This window comes from Thermobia domestica, chromosome 14 (assembly GCF_964235325.1).
Source record: "Thermobia domestica chromosome 14, izTheDome1.hap1.1, whole genome shotgun sequence".
NCBI lineage: Eukaryota > Metazoa > Arthropoda > Insecta > Zygentoma > Lepismatidae > Thermobia > Thermobia domestica.
The window spans coordinates 51,010,331-51,032,471 of record NC_137467.1 but is presented as its reverse complement, the minus strand read 5'-3'; the positions used below and the strand labels follow the sequence as shown (position 1 = coordinate 51,032,471).

The 22,141-nt window shown below is 36.2% G+C and overlaps 1 protein-coding gene across 4 annotated transcripts in view; it reads left to right on the top strand.

Annotated features, from left to right (window-relative positions):
- The window catches only part of LOC145669671 (paired box protein Pax-6-like), a 474,824-nt gene that overhangs the window by 448,670 nt on the left and 4,013 nt on the right, over nucleotides 1–22,141 (top strand). For all 4 annotated transcript variants that reach the window (XM_081737929.1, XM_081737930.1, XM_081737928.1 and 1 more), the window contains 2 exons: nucleotides 7,680–7,762; nucleotides 10,960–11,129. In XM_081737929.1, coding sequence (XP_081594055.1) covers nucleotides 7,680–7,762; nucleotides 10,960–11,129 — 253 coding nt within the window. The remainder of the gene's footprint in view (nucleotides 1–7,679; nucleotides 7,763–10,959; nucleotides 11,130–22,141) is intronic.

The window sequence follows — 22,141 nt, the reverse complement described above, 5'->3', positions numbered from 1 at the left end:
CGACGAATCATGCTTGACTTCAATTAGGAAACTTTTAGTAAGGGACGACGAATCAAATCATTCTTGACTTCAATTAGGAAACTTTTAGTAAGGGACGACGAATCAAATTATGCTTGACTTCAATTAGGAAACTTTTAGTAAGGGACGACGAATCAAATCATGCTTGACTTCAATTAGGAAACTTTTAGTAAGGAACGACTAATGAAATCATGCTTGACTTCAATTAGGAAACTTTTAGTAAGGGACGACGAATCAAATCATGCTTGACTTCAATTAGGAAACTTTTAGTAAGGGACGACGAATCAAATCATGCTTGACTTCAATTAAGAAACTTTTAGTAAGGGACGACTAATCAAATCATGCTTGACTTCAATTAAGAAACATTTAGTAAGGGACGACGAGTTAAATTATGCTTGACTTCAATTAGGAAGAAATGTGAGTTCTATAAAATTAGTGTATGTTTTATAAATGCCACTATAAACTGTATATATTGAAAGTCAGGTATTAGGACTAAATTATGAATTAAATAAGTATGTAAATATTTATTTATTTTATAAAGTTATTTGAATAATTGTTTATTATTAAATAATTACTCGTTCAATTATTCAGTTATTGGGATTTTTAACTTAAAAAATCGTTCCTGATTGAAATAACTATGTATTCAACAATTAATAATTGATGAGTTTTATTTATTTATTTATTTTATAATTGATATCGTTATTCAATCTGTTATTTCTTTTCCTCTTCTTACAAATTGAAATGAAATAGAATTTCTAGTTTCACTTCAAAGAAGACTATGGTTAATAAAACTTCCGAACTATGTGAAACCAATAAGAAAAAACTGGAAGAACTAGACCTATAACTTCCAGCTGCAATGGGATAATAAAGTTAGAGATAGAACGTATCCGTATGATACTGACACCATATTAGAAAACAACCGGGGTATTTGTTATCGTTTTCCATTATAACGATCGATGATGAAACCAAAAAAACGTAGGTTTTTACAACTTCCGGTTTGAACAGAAGGTTAAAGTTCAAGACGATTTGGAAAAATGAAATGAAATCTTTCAGTTTAACGTTTCACGATTATGCCCTTTAAGCTAAAGGAGACGGATACTTAAGGCCAAGTGAAGATTTGGTGGAATGAGAATGTGGGATTAAACGGCAGTAACTAACGAACATGATGATGTCGACCAGAACTTACTTGGCCGTGGATCGATCCAGGGACCTTACGTACCAGATATAAGCGCTCTACCACTGAGCCATCATGCCCTGAAGTCTCGAGTCCAAGATGAGTCTTCCACTTTCAAAGCGAGAACCGTAGCCATTTATTTACGACCGAGGAATATCGTCTTCCTAGCAAATGCAGTGGAAGCTTTGTAAGGGCTGATTATCTCTCTGTGTCTATGTTTCCTTTACATAGTGAAAAGTACTTTTTCACTTTAACGTCTCATGATTATGTTCTTTAGGCTAAGGGAGACAATGATTAAAGGAAGTGAATGATAATGGAAGAATTGGTGGAATGAGAAAGTGGGAGGAAACGGGAAAACACACAAGCACTATGTTGTCCACCACAAGCTTACTTGGCCAGGGATGTAACTAGGGGCTTCGCACATCAGCTATATGTACTTTACCACTGACCCATCGTACTCCCTCCCGGAAGTTACATTTAGAATGCTGACTTGATATCACAGAGTCATTTTTTGACATCTCTTACCATTTCTGCTCTATTGAGATCGATTTTGAAACCGGAAGTGGTAGTAGATTTCTACGACTTCCGGTTTCAGTAGAGAGACAATAAATGAAGCCTATTCTTGGGATGCTTAATTGACAAAGAAAAAAAAAAACAACTTCTCGCTATCTCTTGTGTCGTCGAACATATCCGTTTCGTAAAACTTCTCGTATATTTATTATACACAGCGCAGTTTGGAAGTTGAAACAAATTAAAAAAACAAGCATGAAATTTGGGAAAGATAAAAGAAACTGAGTGAAACGAAATAATAAAAATAATGTAGTTTTTAAAACATATTTTATTATTTTCTTTAAAACTTTGAAAAACAAACAACTTCACTGTGTCTTGTATACTGAGGCAAAGAATAAAGATAGTTGGAATTCTTGAATATAACCTTCCTATATATAGATATAGATATATATCCTCCGCCCTGCCAACTCCTTTTCCGTCTGTCCCTTTTTCTTTTTTTTCTGAGTAAAAGAAAAACAAAAAAAGTTGAAAATATGATAAAAGAAAAAAGGCAGAAAGAAAAGGAAAACTACAAAAGGGAACACTTATTGATTTTCGATATAAATTTCCTTCCTTTTTCTATTCTCTCTTTCTTTTTTCACACACACACACACATACACTCTAAGCATGTCCTTTGAGTCATTCTTTGCTATATTTTCTTCCTTTCTCTTATTTTTCATATTCTTTTAAGTTCAAAAGTAGAAAGAATAGCCCTGTTCTTCAGTCAGCTTTTATTTTTTTAATATGAAAAGAAATATATGTATATGTATATATTCTTCAAATGGAATTCTACCCTGAATTTTGTCTTATGCTTTCGTTCCTTCCATTCTATTCAGTCTAAACTTGTCTATTATATAAAAGAATAAACTGAAACGACTTCGTAATAAAAAATACATATATTGCAATTGTTACTGTATATTTGAAAAGTGTCAAAGTACATCAAATTCAGTTCTGGTTTTCCCCAAGTAGAGTTCCGATAACTATCCATACTGAGTTCCGAGAAGACCCAACTGACAATTTAGTTTCCTGGTCAGTTTTCTAAAGTAACTACTTTATTTATTTATTTATTTATTTATTTATTTTTAGATTCCCATACTACATATACTTTGCATCAGGACCCGATTGTAATCGGGTCAAGATATCACTGAGGAACTAGTATATGTACTATCCAATAACACGTAATTTTGTGTGTCAAAATGATAGTATAGTGGTAATATGAACTAATAATTTTAATAACTCGATAGTACGTACATCTAACGTGCTAATTACGTGGTCACGTGAGAAAGAACGGGGATTTTGTTAATACTAGTAAAGTTCAATAATTACTCACATTCCTAGTCTATCATATTATTATACAACTAAATGAAATTAGACAAGTGGAGCTAGATTTGGCCCTTACAACTAAATTAAGATATCTACATGAAAGCAAGACATGATTGTCTGCTCTATAATTGAACCAATCAGCTCACGTAATTACATGAACGTTTACAAATCAATTGGTAATCAAAATGTTATCTAACTTTAAACATTCTCAATAAAATGCTACAGAATAGAATGATCGAATATTTAAAGCAAGAGTTAATATGATACAACATTTACAAGTCTTAATACACATAATTTTAAGTCCTGGCACAGAGGCCTAAGGTGCGTGAGGAATGCTAATTAGGACTAATGCTGGGCCGCGGTGGCTCAGTGGTAGAGCGTTCACCTCTGGTGCTTGGGGTCCTGGGTTCGATCCCAGCCCCCGCCAAGTGAACTTTGTGGTGGACAAACACCGTGTACGTGGGTTTTCTCGGGGTTCTCCCGTTTCCTCCCACTTTCTGCATTCCACCATTTCATTCATTACTGATCATCACCGTCTCCTTTAGCCTAACCGGCATAATCGTGGGACGTAAAACTCAAAGATTTCATTTTTAGGACTAATGCTACCTCTGGTTATAATCTTATGCTTATCAGAATAAGAGCATTTCCAACTTGCATATTTGTCTCCTTACAGCAATCCAATAATCATATACCAAAACAACGTAATAGACTCGCGACAAGAATTCGATAAACGCGACTCGTAAAATCTCGTCGTTAAGAGGCAACTCCCCTCTGGTTGAATTTACAAGAGTTTTTATACACAATTTGTTTTCCACTTTTCATCTTTCTGTTCTCTATTTCTGGAGTATCCTAACCACAAAAGGTTGTTTTCTGTGACGTCAGTACGGAAATCCTTGTCTACCTTCACCAATATTTTGACTCAAGTATATGTTTCTGTTTCCACAAATAACCACAAATAATGTTTTCCCTTTCACTACAATTTGTTTTGCTTCTAAAAGTGGATTATGTCCGTGTAGTATTCGTGAATTCGCTTTTCTAGACACCTTTAAAATTAATCGTTTAATAAAACACTAAACAATTTTGGTCTAGTCTTTATATTCACCACCAACACCAAATATCCATCCTTCAGAACCTCCGGTACTTGCCCCAGACAGGTTGTTTGGGAGGTATTTGATCACTCTAAAAATTGGTGTGGACGTACTGGACCATTCTTAAAACATGAATGTTTGGATAGTTCACATACTAGTTTCTCAGTGATGTCTTGACCCGACTACGATAGGCCGCATAGTAGTGGAGCTATGAACTTCTGAAGTTCACTTGATTCACGTTCCTGGCACTCTATAACTCCAATGTGAGAAATCTGTGTTCAAAATATTGTGGACACACTTTTGTAACTGCCTGTACAGCGGCTATGTATGACTGTTTGGCGATACAGTATCAGAGAGAGAAAAACACGCTAAGAATCAGCGAAAAAATTTACTGAAATCGGTTCAGCGTCCTAAGAATACAGACTTTATGTTCTGCACTAACTAACTTACTATTCAAACTGGATGTGAGAGAAACCAACCATTTCCGGCTTCAACATTGATCGTTATAGAAATAAAACGGTAACTTATAGCAAGATTATTTATTTTTTTTGACAGGGATACACAAACGTAATAATAGAATTCATCATTAACTTTATTTCTTTACTAAAACCAAAAATGTTACAAATTTACTACCACTTCTGGTCTTAATATTGATCTTCATATAGCAAAAACAGCAAGACTCGACAAGGAAGGCGTGGGTTCGATTATTTCTGGTGGGTCCAGAGCCGGATTAAGGGGGTCTAAGGGAGTCTAAAGTTCTCGATTTCCGGTTTCAACACTGATGTCACAGTGAAAACACGGTAGTAAATTTGTGAGAGGAAGTTTTTAGATACTAATTCAGATATTAGATAGCGAGAAGGAATTTTCAGATATGGAGTCAGTTATTAGATAGCGAGAAAAAGTTTTTAGATATGGATTCAGTTATTAAATAGCGAGAATAAATTTTTAGATATGGATTCAGTTATTAGATAGCAAGAAGGAATTTTTAGATATAGAGTCAGTTATTAGATAGCGAGAAGGAGTTTTTAGATATGGATTCAGTTATTAAATAGCGAGAATAAATTTTTAGATATGGATTCAGTTATTAGATAACGAGAAGGAATTTTTAGATATAGAGTCAGTTATTAGATAGCGAGAAGAATTTTTAGATATGGATTCAGTTATTAGATAGCGTGAAAAAGTTTTTACATATGAATTGAGTTATTAGATAGCGAGGAGTTTTTACATATGGATTGAGTTATTAGATAGCAAGAAGAAGCTTTTAGATACGAATTCAGTTATTAGATAGCGAGAATAAATTTTTAGATATGGATTCAGTTATTAGATAGCAAGAAGGAATTTTTAGATATAGAGTCAGTTATTAGATAGCGAGAAGGAGTTTTTAGATATGGATTCAGTTATTAAATAGCGAGAATAAATTTTTAGATATGGATTCAGTTATTAGATAACGAGAAGGAATTTTTAGATATAGAGTCAGTTATTAGATAGCGAGAAGAATTTTTAGATATGGATTCAGTTATTAGATAGCGTGAAAAAGTTTTTACATATGAATTGAGTTATTAGATAGCGAGGAGTTTTTACATATGGATTGAGTTATTAGATAGCAAGAAGAAGCTTTTAGATACGAATTCAGTTATTAGATAGCGAGAATAAATTTTTAGATATGGATTCAGTTATTAGATAGCGAGAAGGAATTTTTAGATATAGAGTCAGTTATTAGATAGCGAGAAGGAGTTTTTAGATATGGATTCAGTTATTAAATAGCGAGAAAAAGTTTTTACATATGGGTTGAGTTATTAGATAACGAGAAGAAGCTTTTAGATACGAATTCAGTTATTAGATAGCGAGAAGGAGTTTTTAGATATGGATTCAGTTATTAAATAGCGAGAAAAAGTTTTTACATGGATTGAGTTATTAGATAGCGAGAAGGAGTTTTTAGATACGAATTCAGTTATTAGATAGCGAGAAGAAATTTTTAGATATGGATTCAGTTATTAGATAGCGAGAAGGAGTTTTTAGATATGGATTTAGTTATTAGATAGTGAGAAGGAATTTTTAGATACATATTCAATTATTACATAGCGAGAAGAAGCTTATAGATACGAATACAGTTATTAGATAGCGAGAATAAATTTTTAGATATGGATTCAGTTATTAGATAGCGAGAAGGAATTTTTAGATATGGTTTCAGTTATTAGATGGCGAGAAAAAGTTTTTACATATGGATTGAGTTATTAGATAGCGAGCAGTTTTTAGATATGGATTCAATTATTAGATAGCGAGAGTCTTTAGATATGAATTCAGTTAGTACATAGCGAGGAGGAACTTTTAGATATGGATTCAGTTATTAGATGGCTAGAAAGATTTTCAGATATGGATTCAGTATAGCGGAAAAAGTAGGTTTCACTTCCTACTTTATCCCTCTATTGCAAATGGTAACGGTAGATATTTGTTAATATTTCCGGTTTCGATATAACTCATCATAGAGGAAAAACCGTAACATGCAGGAGTAAAATTGATGTAAAATTAGTGCCTAAAAAATAAGTTTCTTCTCGATCTTTACCAGTGAAAAACGGTAATTGACATATAGAAGCAGTTTTTAACATGGATTAAGAAAGAGCTTCCATCTCTTATTTATTCCTGTATAGCAATCGGGTGGTAGAAAACTCCAATTTTTAATATGGATTCAGTACTCATTTCTGTTGTTACCACTTTATTGTAACTGGAACCCATTAATCTATTATTTTTTGATTCAGTATTGATTCGTGCCTGATTCAGTATTGATTCGTACCACTTTATTGTGACTGGAACCCATTAATCTATTATTTTCTGATTCAGTATTGATTCGTGAATAGTAGTGGTTGCAAGGAACTGTTTTTTTTTTATATGAATTCAGTGTCCAGCTATGATCTCACCATTTTATTGTGACTGGAACTTAAAAATCTATTATTTCCTGATTCAGTATTGATTCGTACCACTTTATTGTGACTGAAACCCATAAATCTATTATTTCCTGATTCAGTATTGATTCGTGAATAGTAGTGGTTGCAAGGAACTTATTATTTCTTTTTACAGGAATTCAGCGTCCAGCTATGATCTCACCACTTTATTGTGACTGGAACTTAAAAATCTATTATTTCCTGTTTCAATATTAATTCCTAAATAGTAATGATTGCGAGAAACTGTTTCTGATATAGATTCAGCGTGCATCTCTGATCTAACCGTTTTATTGCAACCGAAACTTTAAAATATATTATTACTTGTTTCAGTAATGAATTTCGTATACTTTGGAAGTCAACCATAGTTACATAATATACAATTAAACTCATTTTTTGAAAGAAAAGAAAGCATTTATGCAGAGATATTAAGTATATGTATATATTGATTTCTTGGTATATTACTAAGGAATTTAATGCAATAAAACACTTGTATTAGTAATAATGAGGTTTCACTCTCTCTCTCTCTCGCTATGTTAGATCATTAATTTGAGGAATGTTGTAAACATTGTTTTCTTTCTTTCTTTGCAGAGTTCGAACGAACACATTATCCCGATGTTTTTGCCCGGGAAAGGTTAGCTGCTAAAATAGGGTTACCGGAAGCTAGGATACAGGTCAGTATATCATAACAAAGGCTTTGTAGCAGTTCAAATGTACCACATTGTTTAGTTTTTATTTTTATTTATTTATTTATTTATTTATTTATTTATTTATTTATTTTTGCTCTACTTATTCACTTGTTATGTTCTTTAACAACTGTAGACAATAAGTGTATAGAGTATACCTGCAAAGTTTACATCATATTTCAAAATATTATAGCTTGAAAACGGCTCCTTGTGTTTGACTCAAATATCTACATTTCCAAAGAGGAAGTTTCTCGAGTGAGGTTTTACTAGTCTGCAGGAGCGAAGCGCTATAGAGACATCTCTCATAACCATCAGTGAACTCGCAACTCCCATCAGTGACCAAACTATGGGAAGAGTTAATGTGTGCCATGCGGCCTGAAAGAAGTCGCATTCAACATTTGTGAGCTAAAAACTTGATGTACCGTAACTAAAATTATTTTGAATTTTGTATTTTTAAAAGCACTTTCAAACCGGAAGAAATGTGTGAATCTAATATGTCTATAGGCATGAACAGTGGCGTATTTAGGGGGCGGCTTCCGGGCTTAAGCCCCCCCGAAATCTTACTTAGTATAGTAAAGTAAATGAAATATCTTGCAGAATTTTCACATTTCCAGGTAAAGCTCCCCCCCGAAAGTTAGCAAAGCCCCTCCCGAAACAAAATCGTAAATACGCCACTGGGCATGAATATCAAATTCAATGCCCTCCCTTTCGAATTATAGGCATTTCATCCAAGCACGATTAGCACCTTTTCAAGCTATAAGGCTGAAGTTGGATGAAGACTTTGAAATCGAATTTCTTGTATTGTGTTACAACACAAACTATTTTCATAATTCTAATCAAAAGTAGTGAATTATGACTAACTTTATTTTCTCGTTTAGGTAATATACTTTTCTGTAATCCAGTAATGGTGTGTTCAAGTTTTTCTTTTCAATTTCAACAAAAATGTTCGATTTCTTTTCGGCGTGAGAGACCTGGGTTTGATTGCCGGCGGGAGATTATGTGATTTACACTGTAGTTCTACGTCTAATATAGCCTCACTGTTGAAAAGTATTCTAAAATCTCTAATTCATACGTACATCAGTCCTTTAATGTAGGCTATATAATTAGTATATAAATAACACGAAAAAAATAAATTATTCAAGTTTAACATTTGCTTTTAGCACCGAGGCTATGTTATTTGAACTGGGATCCGAAGTAGTGTTCGGAATTTGTATCTAAGGCGAGTGTCTTCACCAGGAATAAAACCTGGGAGCACGCAGTTAAAAATCACACACGCCATCCGCTTTTTTTTTTTTTTTTTTTAAATAATTGAACTACCTAGCTTACTTGAATTTCTGAGTTAACCTTTCTGAGTTTCGTACACCTTGAATTCCTAACGTACACCTTGAATTCCTACCATACGCCTTGAATTCATACCGCACATCTTGAATTCCTACCATACGCCTTGAATTCATACCGCACATCTTGAATTCCTACTATACACCTTGAATTCATACCGCACATCTTGAATTCCTACTATACACCTTGAATTCATACCGCATATCTTGAATTCCTACTATAAACCTTCATTTAATACCGTACAATTTGAATTCCTACTGTATTCGACAAGGACATGAACGTAGAGACACTTAAAAACGTTCGTGTTCTTTAGTAGGACTCGAAACCATGATGGGATTCATCTCACAATCGCGTAGCCTAATTCTTCATATCTCTTGACTACATGGGGTCGCATCAGAAATTCTAAACTGTGCTCAACCAAACATGCTCTTAGTACCTAAAACTGTACAAGTCCTAAAACTGACCAACATGCAGCAGAAGTTCTAAAAATCATATAGAATAATTTCATGTGTTCCAAAGTGCTCAAAATCCTAAAGTGAAGATTTTTGGCAGTAGCGTCAATTCCGGTTCCGCTTGGGGGAAGGGGGAGGTAAGGGTTTCCACCGACACAAGTAGTTTCATGTTTTTCATTAGTTTCTTTTTTAGTTTAACGTCCCACGATTACACACCGAGCCTAAGAGAGGTGGTGATAATGATGGAATGAAGGGACAGGAAGAATTCCAAGAAAACCCATACACAATATGTTTGTCCATCACAAAGCTCACTTGATGAGGACCAAAGGTGTCCAAATTCATAAGGTCAGCGCTCACGAGTTCGGAACTCACACTCACTCGACCTCAACCTCACGAAGTGAGCGTGAGGTCAGACTGGTGATGTGAGCGTGAGGTTGAGTGAGCGTGAGGTCAAACTGGTGATGTGAGCGTCAGGTTGAGTGAGCGTGAGATCAGACTGATGATGTGAGCGTGAGATCAGACTGATGATGTGAGCGTGAGGTTGTGTGAGCGTAGGTCAGATCGGTGAGCTGAGCGTGAGGTCGAAATGAGTTTGTGAGCCTGAGGTTGAGTGAGGTTAGGTCAAAGTTGTCACTTCTGATGAGGACTGCTATCGAATTAGGGACCTCACCCACCAAAAGTGAGTGCTGTATGGCTGAGCTATGGCGGCATCCTTTAGTACATTATTATTATTATTATTATTATTATTATTATTATTATTATTATTATTATTATTATTATTATTATTATTATTATTATTATTATTATTATTATTATTATTATTATTATTGTACTATTGATTTCATTGATATCAGGGGGTAAAAGTGGATCTGAAAAATAGGGGAACGGTAGGTATCGGCATGACGTCAGCCGTCCCCCTGTCTTGCTTTGCCCATTGTACCTTTTTAGGAACCGGTAGACGCCGTACATATTTTTTGGAGGTAGGGGGATGGCATACCCTCGCGTTTCCCCTCACGTTTACCATCCCTGATTGATATACGTATATTCCAAACTTAGAGGGAATTCCCTCCTGCCCTCTTAAATGATGCACTAGATTTCTGGTTCTAAGAATCAATTAAGCTGCACAGATGCTAGACTGCAGAAGTCCTAAACTGTAGAAAGACTAAAATAGGATTTGTGCTCAAAGTTTTAGAAGTTATGAATGTTATCCTTCAATTACATTACACCAATATAACTACAAAGGAATTAAATTAATGGGTAATATTCATAAATGTTCTTTGGTCAATGCCACACCAAACCACGCGCCAGCATAATGAGTAGCGAAAATTATTGAAACATCGTCACACTTGCAATAATTCTTTCAATATGTATAATGATTTTCTATTTTGTTTCTAGGTTTGGTTTTCTAACCGACGTGCCAAATGGAGAAGAGAAGAAAAGCTGCGAAATCAGCGCCGTGTAGTAGAACAAGCCAGTACTTCTCCAACGCGTCTTCTAAACGGAAGTTTTTCTAACAGCATGTACCCTTCCATACCGCCTCCGATGACTATGACGGACTCTTACAGGTTAGTTCCTTTCAGGAATTTATATGCTTTATAGTTTTAGTCTTAAGCATTACCGTTGGTTAATTTATGTATTTTGAGTTTCACTGCCTTTATACAACATTACGATCACGACCTCAGTGCAACGGTTTTAAATGGGATATTTTGTTTGTCAAATTCAATTCCGGTGACACAACATTGTCAAGTGAGCCGTATGAGAACCGACCAACATCATGTTTCGAAAGAGCTCCTTAAGAACAGTGTTTCTTTCAGAAACAATATTCCCGGGGGGAGGGGGCACACTCAGTATTTCGGGGGGCACTGCTGGTACTATTATATTATTCTATTATACACGTATTATTTTGGGCTCCTCCCGAACGGGCAGTGCCCCCCCCAAAAAACGCCTGGAAGAAACACTGCTCAGGAATACTGTGGAAATAAACCCTTAGAAAAGTGTTCTTGCGCTTGCATTAGGCACATTCCATACCACTATCCTGTGGCAAATCCATACAATCAGTAATTAGAAAGAAACTGGATTTGTGGTAACCTATGAGATAACACCACCTCTGTCGTCATCTCATTGGCGTCAGATGTGGAGTTCTCTGAGTGTAAGGAATAACCGGAAAAGTTTCCTGCATCGGGTTGCCACTTCAAATGAATGATGGATCTGCTATGGTGGCCTAATCGTGAACAGCCAGAGAAATGATTGGATCCTAATCAATATTCAGGACAGTTTCCTGAACCATATCTCCTCCTAGAGAAGGTTCACATTGACGCAAATCCCGGGGGGATAAGGGGGACATGTCCCCTCCAATCTTGGAACAAGGGAGGCCTCCTTTAATCCCATTTGAAATGTGTTTTTTGGGGAGAAATGTGATGATTTGTGTCCGATTGTTACAAAGGAAAGTGAGATGAAATTGATGTCCCCCAGAATAAGCCTCAAATCTGCCCGCCTCCCAATGTTGAAGACAACTCTGCTCCCTGATCCTCCACAGGATTGTTTTACAACTTTACAATTATTTTGAGCATCGCTTAACAAAAGAAAAAAAGAAAAGAAACAAAGGAAACTGTCTCACTTGTCCTCCCCAATGTTGAAGACAGGTTTGCGCCGCTGGTTGGTAGTATGGTGGCCCATGGTGATAGTGAATAATCATGTCTTGTTCAGTCGAGGTGAAACCATCAATCCAAAAATTGGTATACAGTACGTAACTCCACGAAATGCACCGCAAATTTCACCACAAGCATCCAACAATGTTAAACAGACATAATGTCCTCATGTTCCACACCATAAACATCTAACAATGTTCAACAGACATAATGTCCTCATGTTTCACACCATAAGCATCTAACAATGTTCAACAGACATAATGTCCTCATGTTCCACACCATAAGCATCTAACAATGTTCAACAGACATAATGTTCTCATGTTCCACACCATAAGCATCCAACAATATTTAACAGACATAATGGCCTCATGTTCCCCACCATAAGCATCCAACAATGTTAAACAGACATAATGTCCTCATGTTCCACACCATAAGCATCTAACAATGTTCAACAGACATGGTGTCTTCATATTGCACACCACAAGTACCCACCAATGTTCAATACACATGGTGTCCTCATATTGAGCAACGAAATATCTATTAAAGGACGGTTCAGGTTCTTCATGAGTTACTGTATTAAATCCTTCCTCACCCGCCATATTCCCTGGCATCTCTCCCACTTATTACCACCGTTTCCGGGATCTTGGTCACTAAGAAAGGGGGAAGAAAAACTTCTTCTGATGATATTAGCGATACGACTTACGGTTGAGGTTTTCATAGGCCGTAGACTCCTTTCGCCAACGGAATAAAATCGTTGCCTGGGTTATAGTAAAATCGTTGTCATAATTAAATATTCTATTCTAAAGCAACAGACTGTTGATTCATTGTACACATATGCATATCCCGATATAATTCCAAAAACATTGTGATTTGCAGTTATAATGATAAGACTATTACAATATGTAAAGTTTGTTACTCTCAGGTTATTTGGCGATCAAATACTAATTAGTTTGGTATTTTATCTGGTACTAAAACTTAAATTAGGCCCTATGTACTGCAATTTTGAAATCAAGTTTTACCACTTGACGAAAAAATGGAATAGGAGACCTACTGTTTGATGCCAATGTCAGGTGTAACCGGGGAGGGTTTTGGTTTGGTTGGTCGCGGGGTGGCGTTAAGGCAAGTTCTAGTCACGGGTGACAACTAACCTAGTTGCGTCGCTGTATATGTGTAATGCACGTAAACGATCGTACGAATATATAGACTTCTCCCTGCTGGTCGTACTGCGTAGTGCGTGCGCTTTCAGTGGACGGGGTCCTCAATGGGAGAGCCTTGAGTGGAACCAGGGGGCAAAAGTGCGGGGGAACGCGGGAGGACGCCATCCCCCCACTTCGATAAAATATCTGTCGCGTACCCCTGCTTTCTAAAAAAATTACAATGGGCAAAAATAGGCACGGAGGCCGGCGTGACGTCATGCGTCCCCCCTATGTTTTCAGATCTACTTTTATCCCTGAGTGGAACGTATTACAGTGGTTTGGATTTTACCTTGAACTGTAAGTCCATGTATCATATAGCGTGGATGCTGACAGAGTCTCTAAACTTCAATCCAACCTACCAGCCAACGCATATATAGTGAAAAAAAAATGGAATACACCGTGGAAACTCATGAACACAACTGTCCCCCCATGAGAAACTCATACAGACTGAAGTCAAACGAAGATATTTTGAACAGGAGATAACTATTCTATCCCTAAGCCACAGTGCCCTCTAAATCAGCGGCGCAAATCTGTCCTCAACATTGGAGGGAGGGGGGAGGAGGTAAGACGGTTCCTACACAAATATATATATACGATGTTCCAAATATTTATGAAGTTGAAAAACAATACTATGGAGGATCAGGGAAGTAGAGTTGTCGTCAACATTGGGAGGCTGGCAGATTTGAGGCTTATTCTAGGAGGACAACAATTTCATCTCACTTTCCTTTGTGGCAATCGTACACAAATCATTACATTTGTCCCCAAAAAACACATTTCAAATCGGGTTATTGGCGGGACAGTCCCCGCCAGTTCCAAGATTGGAGGGGACATGTTCCCCTCATCCCCCCCAGGATTTGCGCCAGTGCTCTAAATTACGTATTTCTTTTAGTTCTTTCAAGGAAAAGATACTCTATTACAATTTTTATGCTAAGTAAGTGTTTCCTATAAAAATCGAAGAATTTCGAAACGTGTGTCTAGGGGAGGATAATAGGGGGAGCAAAGAATGCCACGTATGTGGTTCTACCTCTAATTGAGTTATTAACTCTGCTCAGCACTCAAGTGTTTACCTGTCGCATCTCGTGGTTGCTAAGGACAACCAACTCTTAATTATTGCGTGTTCACTCACTCTTATCCTTGTTCCAGCACATGTCAGTGTTGCCAAGTTAGACCCCCAAAAAATATCCACACACTAAGATATAAACTTCATTTATTTCTATTAACGTATATATAAATATACTGTATATAAAAACAGTTTTGAGATCAGATTTTAAACTTTATTAAAATAGTATTTAATTTTTATTAACTTTAAAGAAAGTACTATGCAATCTTGGCTTTCTGAAGAAGGAAACGAAGAGACAAAAAACGAGGGTTGGGTCATGAATTTCGGTGACCCATGATCTACAAGGCACGGTGACAGTAGACACAGAAAATGAAATAAATTGATTATGCTCTTTAGGCTAAGGGAGACGGATGATTAGGGGGCGTCTAAGGCAAATGAACGATGCTGTAATAACGGTAGAATAAGAATGTGGGAGGAAATAAGAGTACCCCGAGGAAATTCGCGGGCACGATGTTGTCCACCACAAACTTACTTGAGTGGGGATAGATTCAGGGATTTCACGCACCAATGGTTAGCACTCTACCGATGAGCCACCATGCCCCCCTTGAGGCTATATAAAAAATGAGTTCTGAAACTCAATGTAGGATCTAAACCACAAATGATTCGACCTCAAAACAAACTTCGGCTTTAATCCAGCTAATTAATTTCCTTCTCTGCATACTCAATTTGAAACCACCTAGTTGCGTTGGGTAACGTCCATGTTTCTGGTTCGTATAATTACAATATACAAACTTGGTTGCTCATTTTCTTTAAGTCTTCATTCACTGAGCAACAGGCATGTTAAATTAAATTTTAATAGAGTATTAGGAAAATAAGGGGAAACAATCTGGTACACTGGTAAAGCCCTTTGTAATGTATTATGTGTAATGAATAGTGGCCTAGAATCAGTGTGTCCTTTCCCGTATTATAATGTACTGTACATAATCATATTCCAGACAGTACGTTGTTTTCTCCCCTTACTGCTATAGTATAATGTATTGCACATAATGGCATTTCAGACAGTACGTTCTCTTCTGAAACTTTATTGCTTTGCAGTCACCAGCGTAATGTATATTGCACATAATGGCATTTCAGACAGTACGTTCTCTTCTGAAACTTTATTGCTTTGCAGTCACCAGCGTAATGTATATTGCACATAATGGTATTTCAGACAGTACGTTCTCTTCTGAAACTTTGTTGCTTTACAGACACCAGCCTAATGTATATTGCACATAATGATATTCCAGTGATTTATTTGTGGATTTTGTAGAAGGGGGGGAATATTTATGAAAGATTGTGTTCCGTATAACAGAACAGCTATAAAGTCAGGTTGGGACAACGTTATTTTTAAACCTATCTACTTTGAAATTATGGTACTAGTTTCAGGGAGTCTCCAAGTTCATTTTTTTAAAAAACAATTTTATGATAAATATTGGTGGGGGCGTTAGATAAAATTTGGTTAGGTAGATGATATTACATTTGTTACTTGCCTTGCTATTTTTCGTCCTACTGCTGAGAACAAGTGGGCAGCATCCAGCAAAAGCCCTATAGTTACATTGCAACCAGCATAACTTGTCGTAACAAGTATCACGCTCCTACGTAAAACTGTTTTGTTATGACAAGTAATTCTTTAGTCCATTCTTATTAATTGAAGACGAAATTCATCGCCCGAACAATAAATACTAAAATAGTTAAGAATTTACTTTTTGCAGAACAGTGATAGGTGCACATACACTTGAATCTAATTTTATTAAATAGAAGGGAAAAGACGGTACTAAATGTCATTCTTCATACCATAAATAAGTTTTAGTACCAGTCGAATTAATAGTACTGTGACACCGTACCTCACTTTAGAATAGTGAAGCAATAGGAGATTGGTTTAAATCGGATACCGGCTTTTTCCCAGTTGATTTGTCGGTAGCAGCATGATGTCCACTTTTTATCCAGCTGATGACATACTTTTCTGCATTGAAAGAAGTCTCGTAATGTCTGGTAAATTCGAGGGTTTTTACAGATAAACGGTTTCTAGCGTCAGTGCGCTGTAAGTTTAAGCTGGAAAAGTCTCTCCCACAGTATGCAAAAGAAACTAGAACAACAATGATTTCATGTTAAGATTTTGTAGATTTTGTCCAATATTAGGAGTTCTCTCGGAATGCTGCAGAATTTTGGCTATATTATCAGAGGAAAATTTTATTTTATTTTTTTTTAACTTCCATTAGTTCTTTGTCGCCGTATAACATTCTTTCAGACAATTCTTCTGGCCACTTGCATTGTAGCAAAACCTCGACCCTACTGAACGTTTCATTAGGAAAGCAAGACCGTATGTTATCTGCTAAACCCTGACAGAATTGCAATCTTATTTGCTGGTATTTCTCAAGAGAACTGTCTAAGGGTTTTACAAGTAGGACTCCACAAAACTGACCAGTTTTTCTAAACTGACGTTGTAATTCTTCCATGAACATGCCATCCTTATCTTGCAACGCTTCCAGTACACGTACAGTTGTTTCAATTTTGCTTATTGCCTGTACAGTACAAGGAATGCTGACCTTTCTTGTCAGGCTAAGGACATCTAGAGGTTCCAGCATATCTCGGATCATGGACATTTCATAAACAAAATTCCACTTAGTGAAATTTTACAGGCCCGCAAATATTACACGCTGCTCAAAACTTCTCTGCCAATTTGTGGAAGCTTCTCGAAAGTGTTCCACTAGCGCAGGGTAGGATTTCCACAATGCTTCTACTGAACGGTAAGAAGAGCGTAACCATCGTATATCAAAAACTGTATTAATATTATAAAAGAGAATACCTAGTTCTTCTGATATTAATTCGATTTCTCGTGTTCTACGGGGACATTGGGTAAACACCGTGTAATCGCTCTAGTAGCGTAGCCAGGATGTGTGTTTGGGGGGGGGGCTAATGCTGTTATAGGTTCATAGAGAAAAATTACAAACAAAAAAAATATATAAACATAAAAATATATATAATTACAAACATCAAAGTACGAAAGGAAATTGTCGGACCTCTTTGGGGGACCCGGCCCCTCTGCGCCACTACGCCCTACTTGGAATTTAATAAGACGTGGGAGCACCGTAAACGATAGACGATTTTGGACAATAACGTAGGTAGTCCTAAATATCGTAGTTGTCTTTTTAACACGAATTTAATTCAGAATTTTCCACCTGTCTTCTGCATTTGCCATTGAAACCTATATTTCTTCCGTATCCCTTTGTTCACATATCGACATGTGAACATTTCTTGTGTGCAATGGACTTTTCGTGGTCAAAGATTTTATAAAAAACAGATTGTATAGCCTAAGAAAGGGGGAAAATATCTTCCCAGGCTGGGAAGACTGAATTAAATCTAGAGACAGGGAAGTCAAAACTTAGAAAGGGGGAAATTCCCAGGCTTCCCTGGCTACAAATAAATCCCTGTGATATTCCACCCAGTATGTTCTCTTTCGTGTTGTCATAGAGTCACTGATAAGTGCACATAATAATATTCCAACCAGTAAGTTTTTCTTATCTGTATTAGTGCTATAATACAGTCACCGGTGTAATGTATTGCACATAAAGATATTTAGACAGTACGTTCTTTTCTGAAACTTTATTGCTACACAGTCACCGGTGTAATGTATTGCACATAACGATATTCCACCCAGTACGTTCTTCTCTCCCATATTACCATAGAGTCACTGATAAGTGCACATAATAATATTCCAACCAATATGTTCTTCTTATCTGTATTAGTGCTATAATACAGACACCGGTGTAATGTATTGCACATAATGATATTCAGACAGTACGTTCTTTTCTGATGCTACACAGTCACCGATGTAATGTATTGCACATAACGATATTCCACCCAGTACGGTCTTCTCTCCCATATTGCTATAGAGTCACTGATAAGTGCACATAATAATATTCCAACCAGTATGTTGTTCTCGTCTGTATTAGTGTTATAATACAGTCACCGGTGTAATGTATTGCATAAAATGATATTCAGACAGCATGTTCTTTTCTGAAACTTTATTGCTTCACAGTCACCGGTGTAATGTATTGCACATAATGATATTCCAGTCAGTACATTCTTCTCTCCTGTATTAGTGCTATAGAGTCACCAGCATAATGTATTGCACATAATAGTATTCTAAACAGTACGGCCTTTTCTGCAGCATTATTAGTATGTATTAGATCTTGGATCCCAATCTGAAATATAAATGGAATAGAATATGATTTCCGTTCTTTTTATGTCATGTGATGGTGAATCTTTGCATCACTTAGTAACACTGATCTCTTCTTGAATCACGTAGTAGATTCCTAAGTGGGCGCAGAGAGTCATTATTATATATAAATACCAAACGAGAAATGTGCCTCTCTTAAAAAGAAATTGCGATTGATGTTGAAATTCCAGTTTTAATCACTATCTCATTCCAAATATTTTCTTACCTTTCGAATACACACAGTACTTCCTTATTTGTTGATCCACACTAACTTCCTTTTAGCTTAATACAATGAACTATGATATTAACATAATAATATGATAAGGTGCCGCGGTTCCTCAGTGGTAGAGCGCTCACATTTGGTGCATGGGGTCCCCGATTCGATCCCAGCCCCGTGCCAAGTGAACTTTGAGGTGGACAAACACCATGTGCGTGGATTTTCTCGGAGTTCTCCCGTTTCCTCTCACTTTCTTTATTCCAACAATTTCATTCATTTCTCATCATCATCGTCTCTTTTAGCCTAGCCGACATTACCGTGCGACGTAAAACTTAAAGATTTCATTTTCATAATTATATGATAACATTATAATATTTTCGTTACACGTATTTCTTTGTTGAATGCTGATCAAATTATATTACATCGTAAATCTATATAAATAATAAAAGTAAATGTAACGGTAATGGACTCCTCCTAGATTTCTATACAGGGATGATTTATTGGTACTGTATACGCTTAGACCCTGGCGTAACTAAGGCTTTTAACACATTTTCAGCAAGGGGAACAAAACGACCAATAGTGAAAATCCATAGTTTTCGCGGTCGCTCAGATGAATAGTTTCAATCCAGATTCCATTTAAGTCCAAATTCATCCCTTATGTGTATCCTAAGGGGAAAAGGCTTCAAATATTTTCCATAAGGGTATTTTCACGTGTGTAAAACATTCAAAAAATGAAATTAAAGTTTTAAGTTTTACGTCCGACGGTTATGCCGGTTAGGCTAAAGGAGACGGTGATGATGAGAGATGAGTAAAATGGTGGAATGAAGAAAGTGGAAGGAAACGAGAGAATCCCGAGAAAATCCACGAGCACGGTGTTTGTCCACCACAACGTCCACACGGCGCAAACTAGGATCGAACCAGGGACTCCAAGCACCGGAGGTGAACGCTCTACCACCGAGTCACCGCGCCTCCCATAAAACTCATTTTAACCACTTTTTTTATAATCAATAATGCCCAGAGGGCCTCCCGAAGAACAATCAATCTTCCTGGAAGCGTAAAATCCTCTCTTACGATGATCTTAAACTGATAGTAATTGTGAACAAGATACACAAACACAAACAGTATACAGTGTAACATTTCGATATTTCAGCGTTACCTTTATCAGACAAAAAATACTTTCTAGAATGAATTATGTGCAGGTGTTTAATTATTATTTAGGTTATAATTACCTTGCTCCAGAAAATCATTTGATAAGTGAAAGTAGTATTTCAAAATAATGATAGTGTTAATTGGTATCTGGACAAAATACATAATTTTAATTGAAAGTGTTACGAAATATTACATAAATATTGATGGTGAAATCTAAATATGGCTACGGCATGTTAACAATAGGATATTTTGTGTGGGTTAGCTATAAATCTTGATAAATATTGCACTGTTCTACAGGTAAATGGTGGCTATGTCCAAAAGGTACAAGTGTGCATTCGAAGTAAGCATTTTTCCGGAACTGACGTCACCTAGTGTGTGCAAAACGTCGAAGTTCACAAGTCTGTGAGTGCATAGCACATAATGTGCGAAGATGTAAACTACATTAGTACACTTGTGTACTTAACACGGCAGTTCCTCGTCGTAGGAATAACGATAATGTCAAAATGACTTAATAAAATTTTAAAAGTCATATTTTTAATATTTTTGTTGATGTATATATGTTTGTGAGCTGACTTTATAATAATTTTACTTCATAAATATACAAATAAGTAATTTTATAAGTGCAATATCAAATTGTTAGAAAAATAACAAACATATTTGTGTCATGTTCTCTGAGTATGCAATGGAATTTAAAATAGTGTAGGAAAAGCAACGAAATTATTTTTTTAATAATGCTATAAAGATATTCGTGCTTAAAATATTATATGGTTTATGCAGGTTAATTGTGATAATTAGACTATCGGTAATACAGCTATGTGCACGTAAATTATAGACTTTACGGGAATATGAGTTATAATTTTAAGCTCTAGCATAGAATAATGAATACCTAGATCATTCTTTACTCTATGGTTACAGCTACAGTTTAAAATATGAATTCATGGCTAGATAGGCCTAATTTTCTAGTTTTGATTCTAAATAGACAGATCGTTCTCAAAGCTACTATATTTCCTTGCATTTGGTTTGTGTGAGAGACCGTAATATACCAATTACCGTACATTTTGCACTTTTGACAGCTAATTAAAAGTGAAATACAGATCAAGAATTTCTTTCTACACATTTATCAAAGATTTCACACAATCCTCTTAATTCATATAGTCCCTTACTGTGCTCACTATGAAACGATTATGAATATGTAATTTTCTGTGTAGTTGAACTATGAGAGTCATTAACATAACATAAATACTGGATTTTTTCATAAAACTGTCTCTTAATTTTTATAAAGTTCTTATTATATTAGAAACTTTTTTAATGGTTATTCTTGGACCAGGGTATTTGATTCGTAACTGCAGATTAAGAATATTGAGACACTATTTCGAAGAAAAAAAATGAAATGAAATCTTTGAGTTTTACGTCCTGCGGTTATGCCGGTTAGGCTAAAGGAGACGGTGATGATGAGTTACGAATTAAATGGTGGAATGAAGAAAGTGGGAGGGAACGGGAGAACCCCGAGAAAACCCACGCACACGGTGTTTGTCCACCACAAAGTTCACTTGGCGGGGGCTGGGATCGAACCCGGGACCCCAAGCACTAGAGGTGAACGCTCTACCACTGAGTCACCACGGCCCCACCATTTCGAAGATTTACGGGTAAAATCTATAGATTCACAAAGGAAGATAGCATCTAAGGAACTTAATCATTAACGCTATATGATAGAAATAGTCCTATCAGTTTGCTGTAACTGAAGCAATACGGTAGAACTACGACAACTACAGTGTCATTGTTGTGTAATCTAAGGCAGGAAGCAATTATACACAATATGAACTCTCTCCCAAGGTTATTTGCGCCATATTATTGTAAATAGCGCTCCCTCAGTATCTTCGTTGTCCTAACACTCTTGCAAGTTGTCTGCTTTTACTTGCAATGAAATTCCTAAGTTACTTTGCAAGTGTCATCAACGCCCTAACCACAAGTGCTACTCTTTTCCCGGTAGATTAATAAATATTCCCTCGCGCAAGCATGCCTAATGAAATAGAACCAATTGTTTAGTGG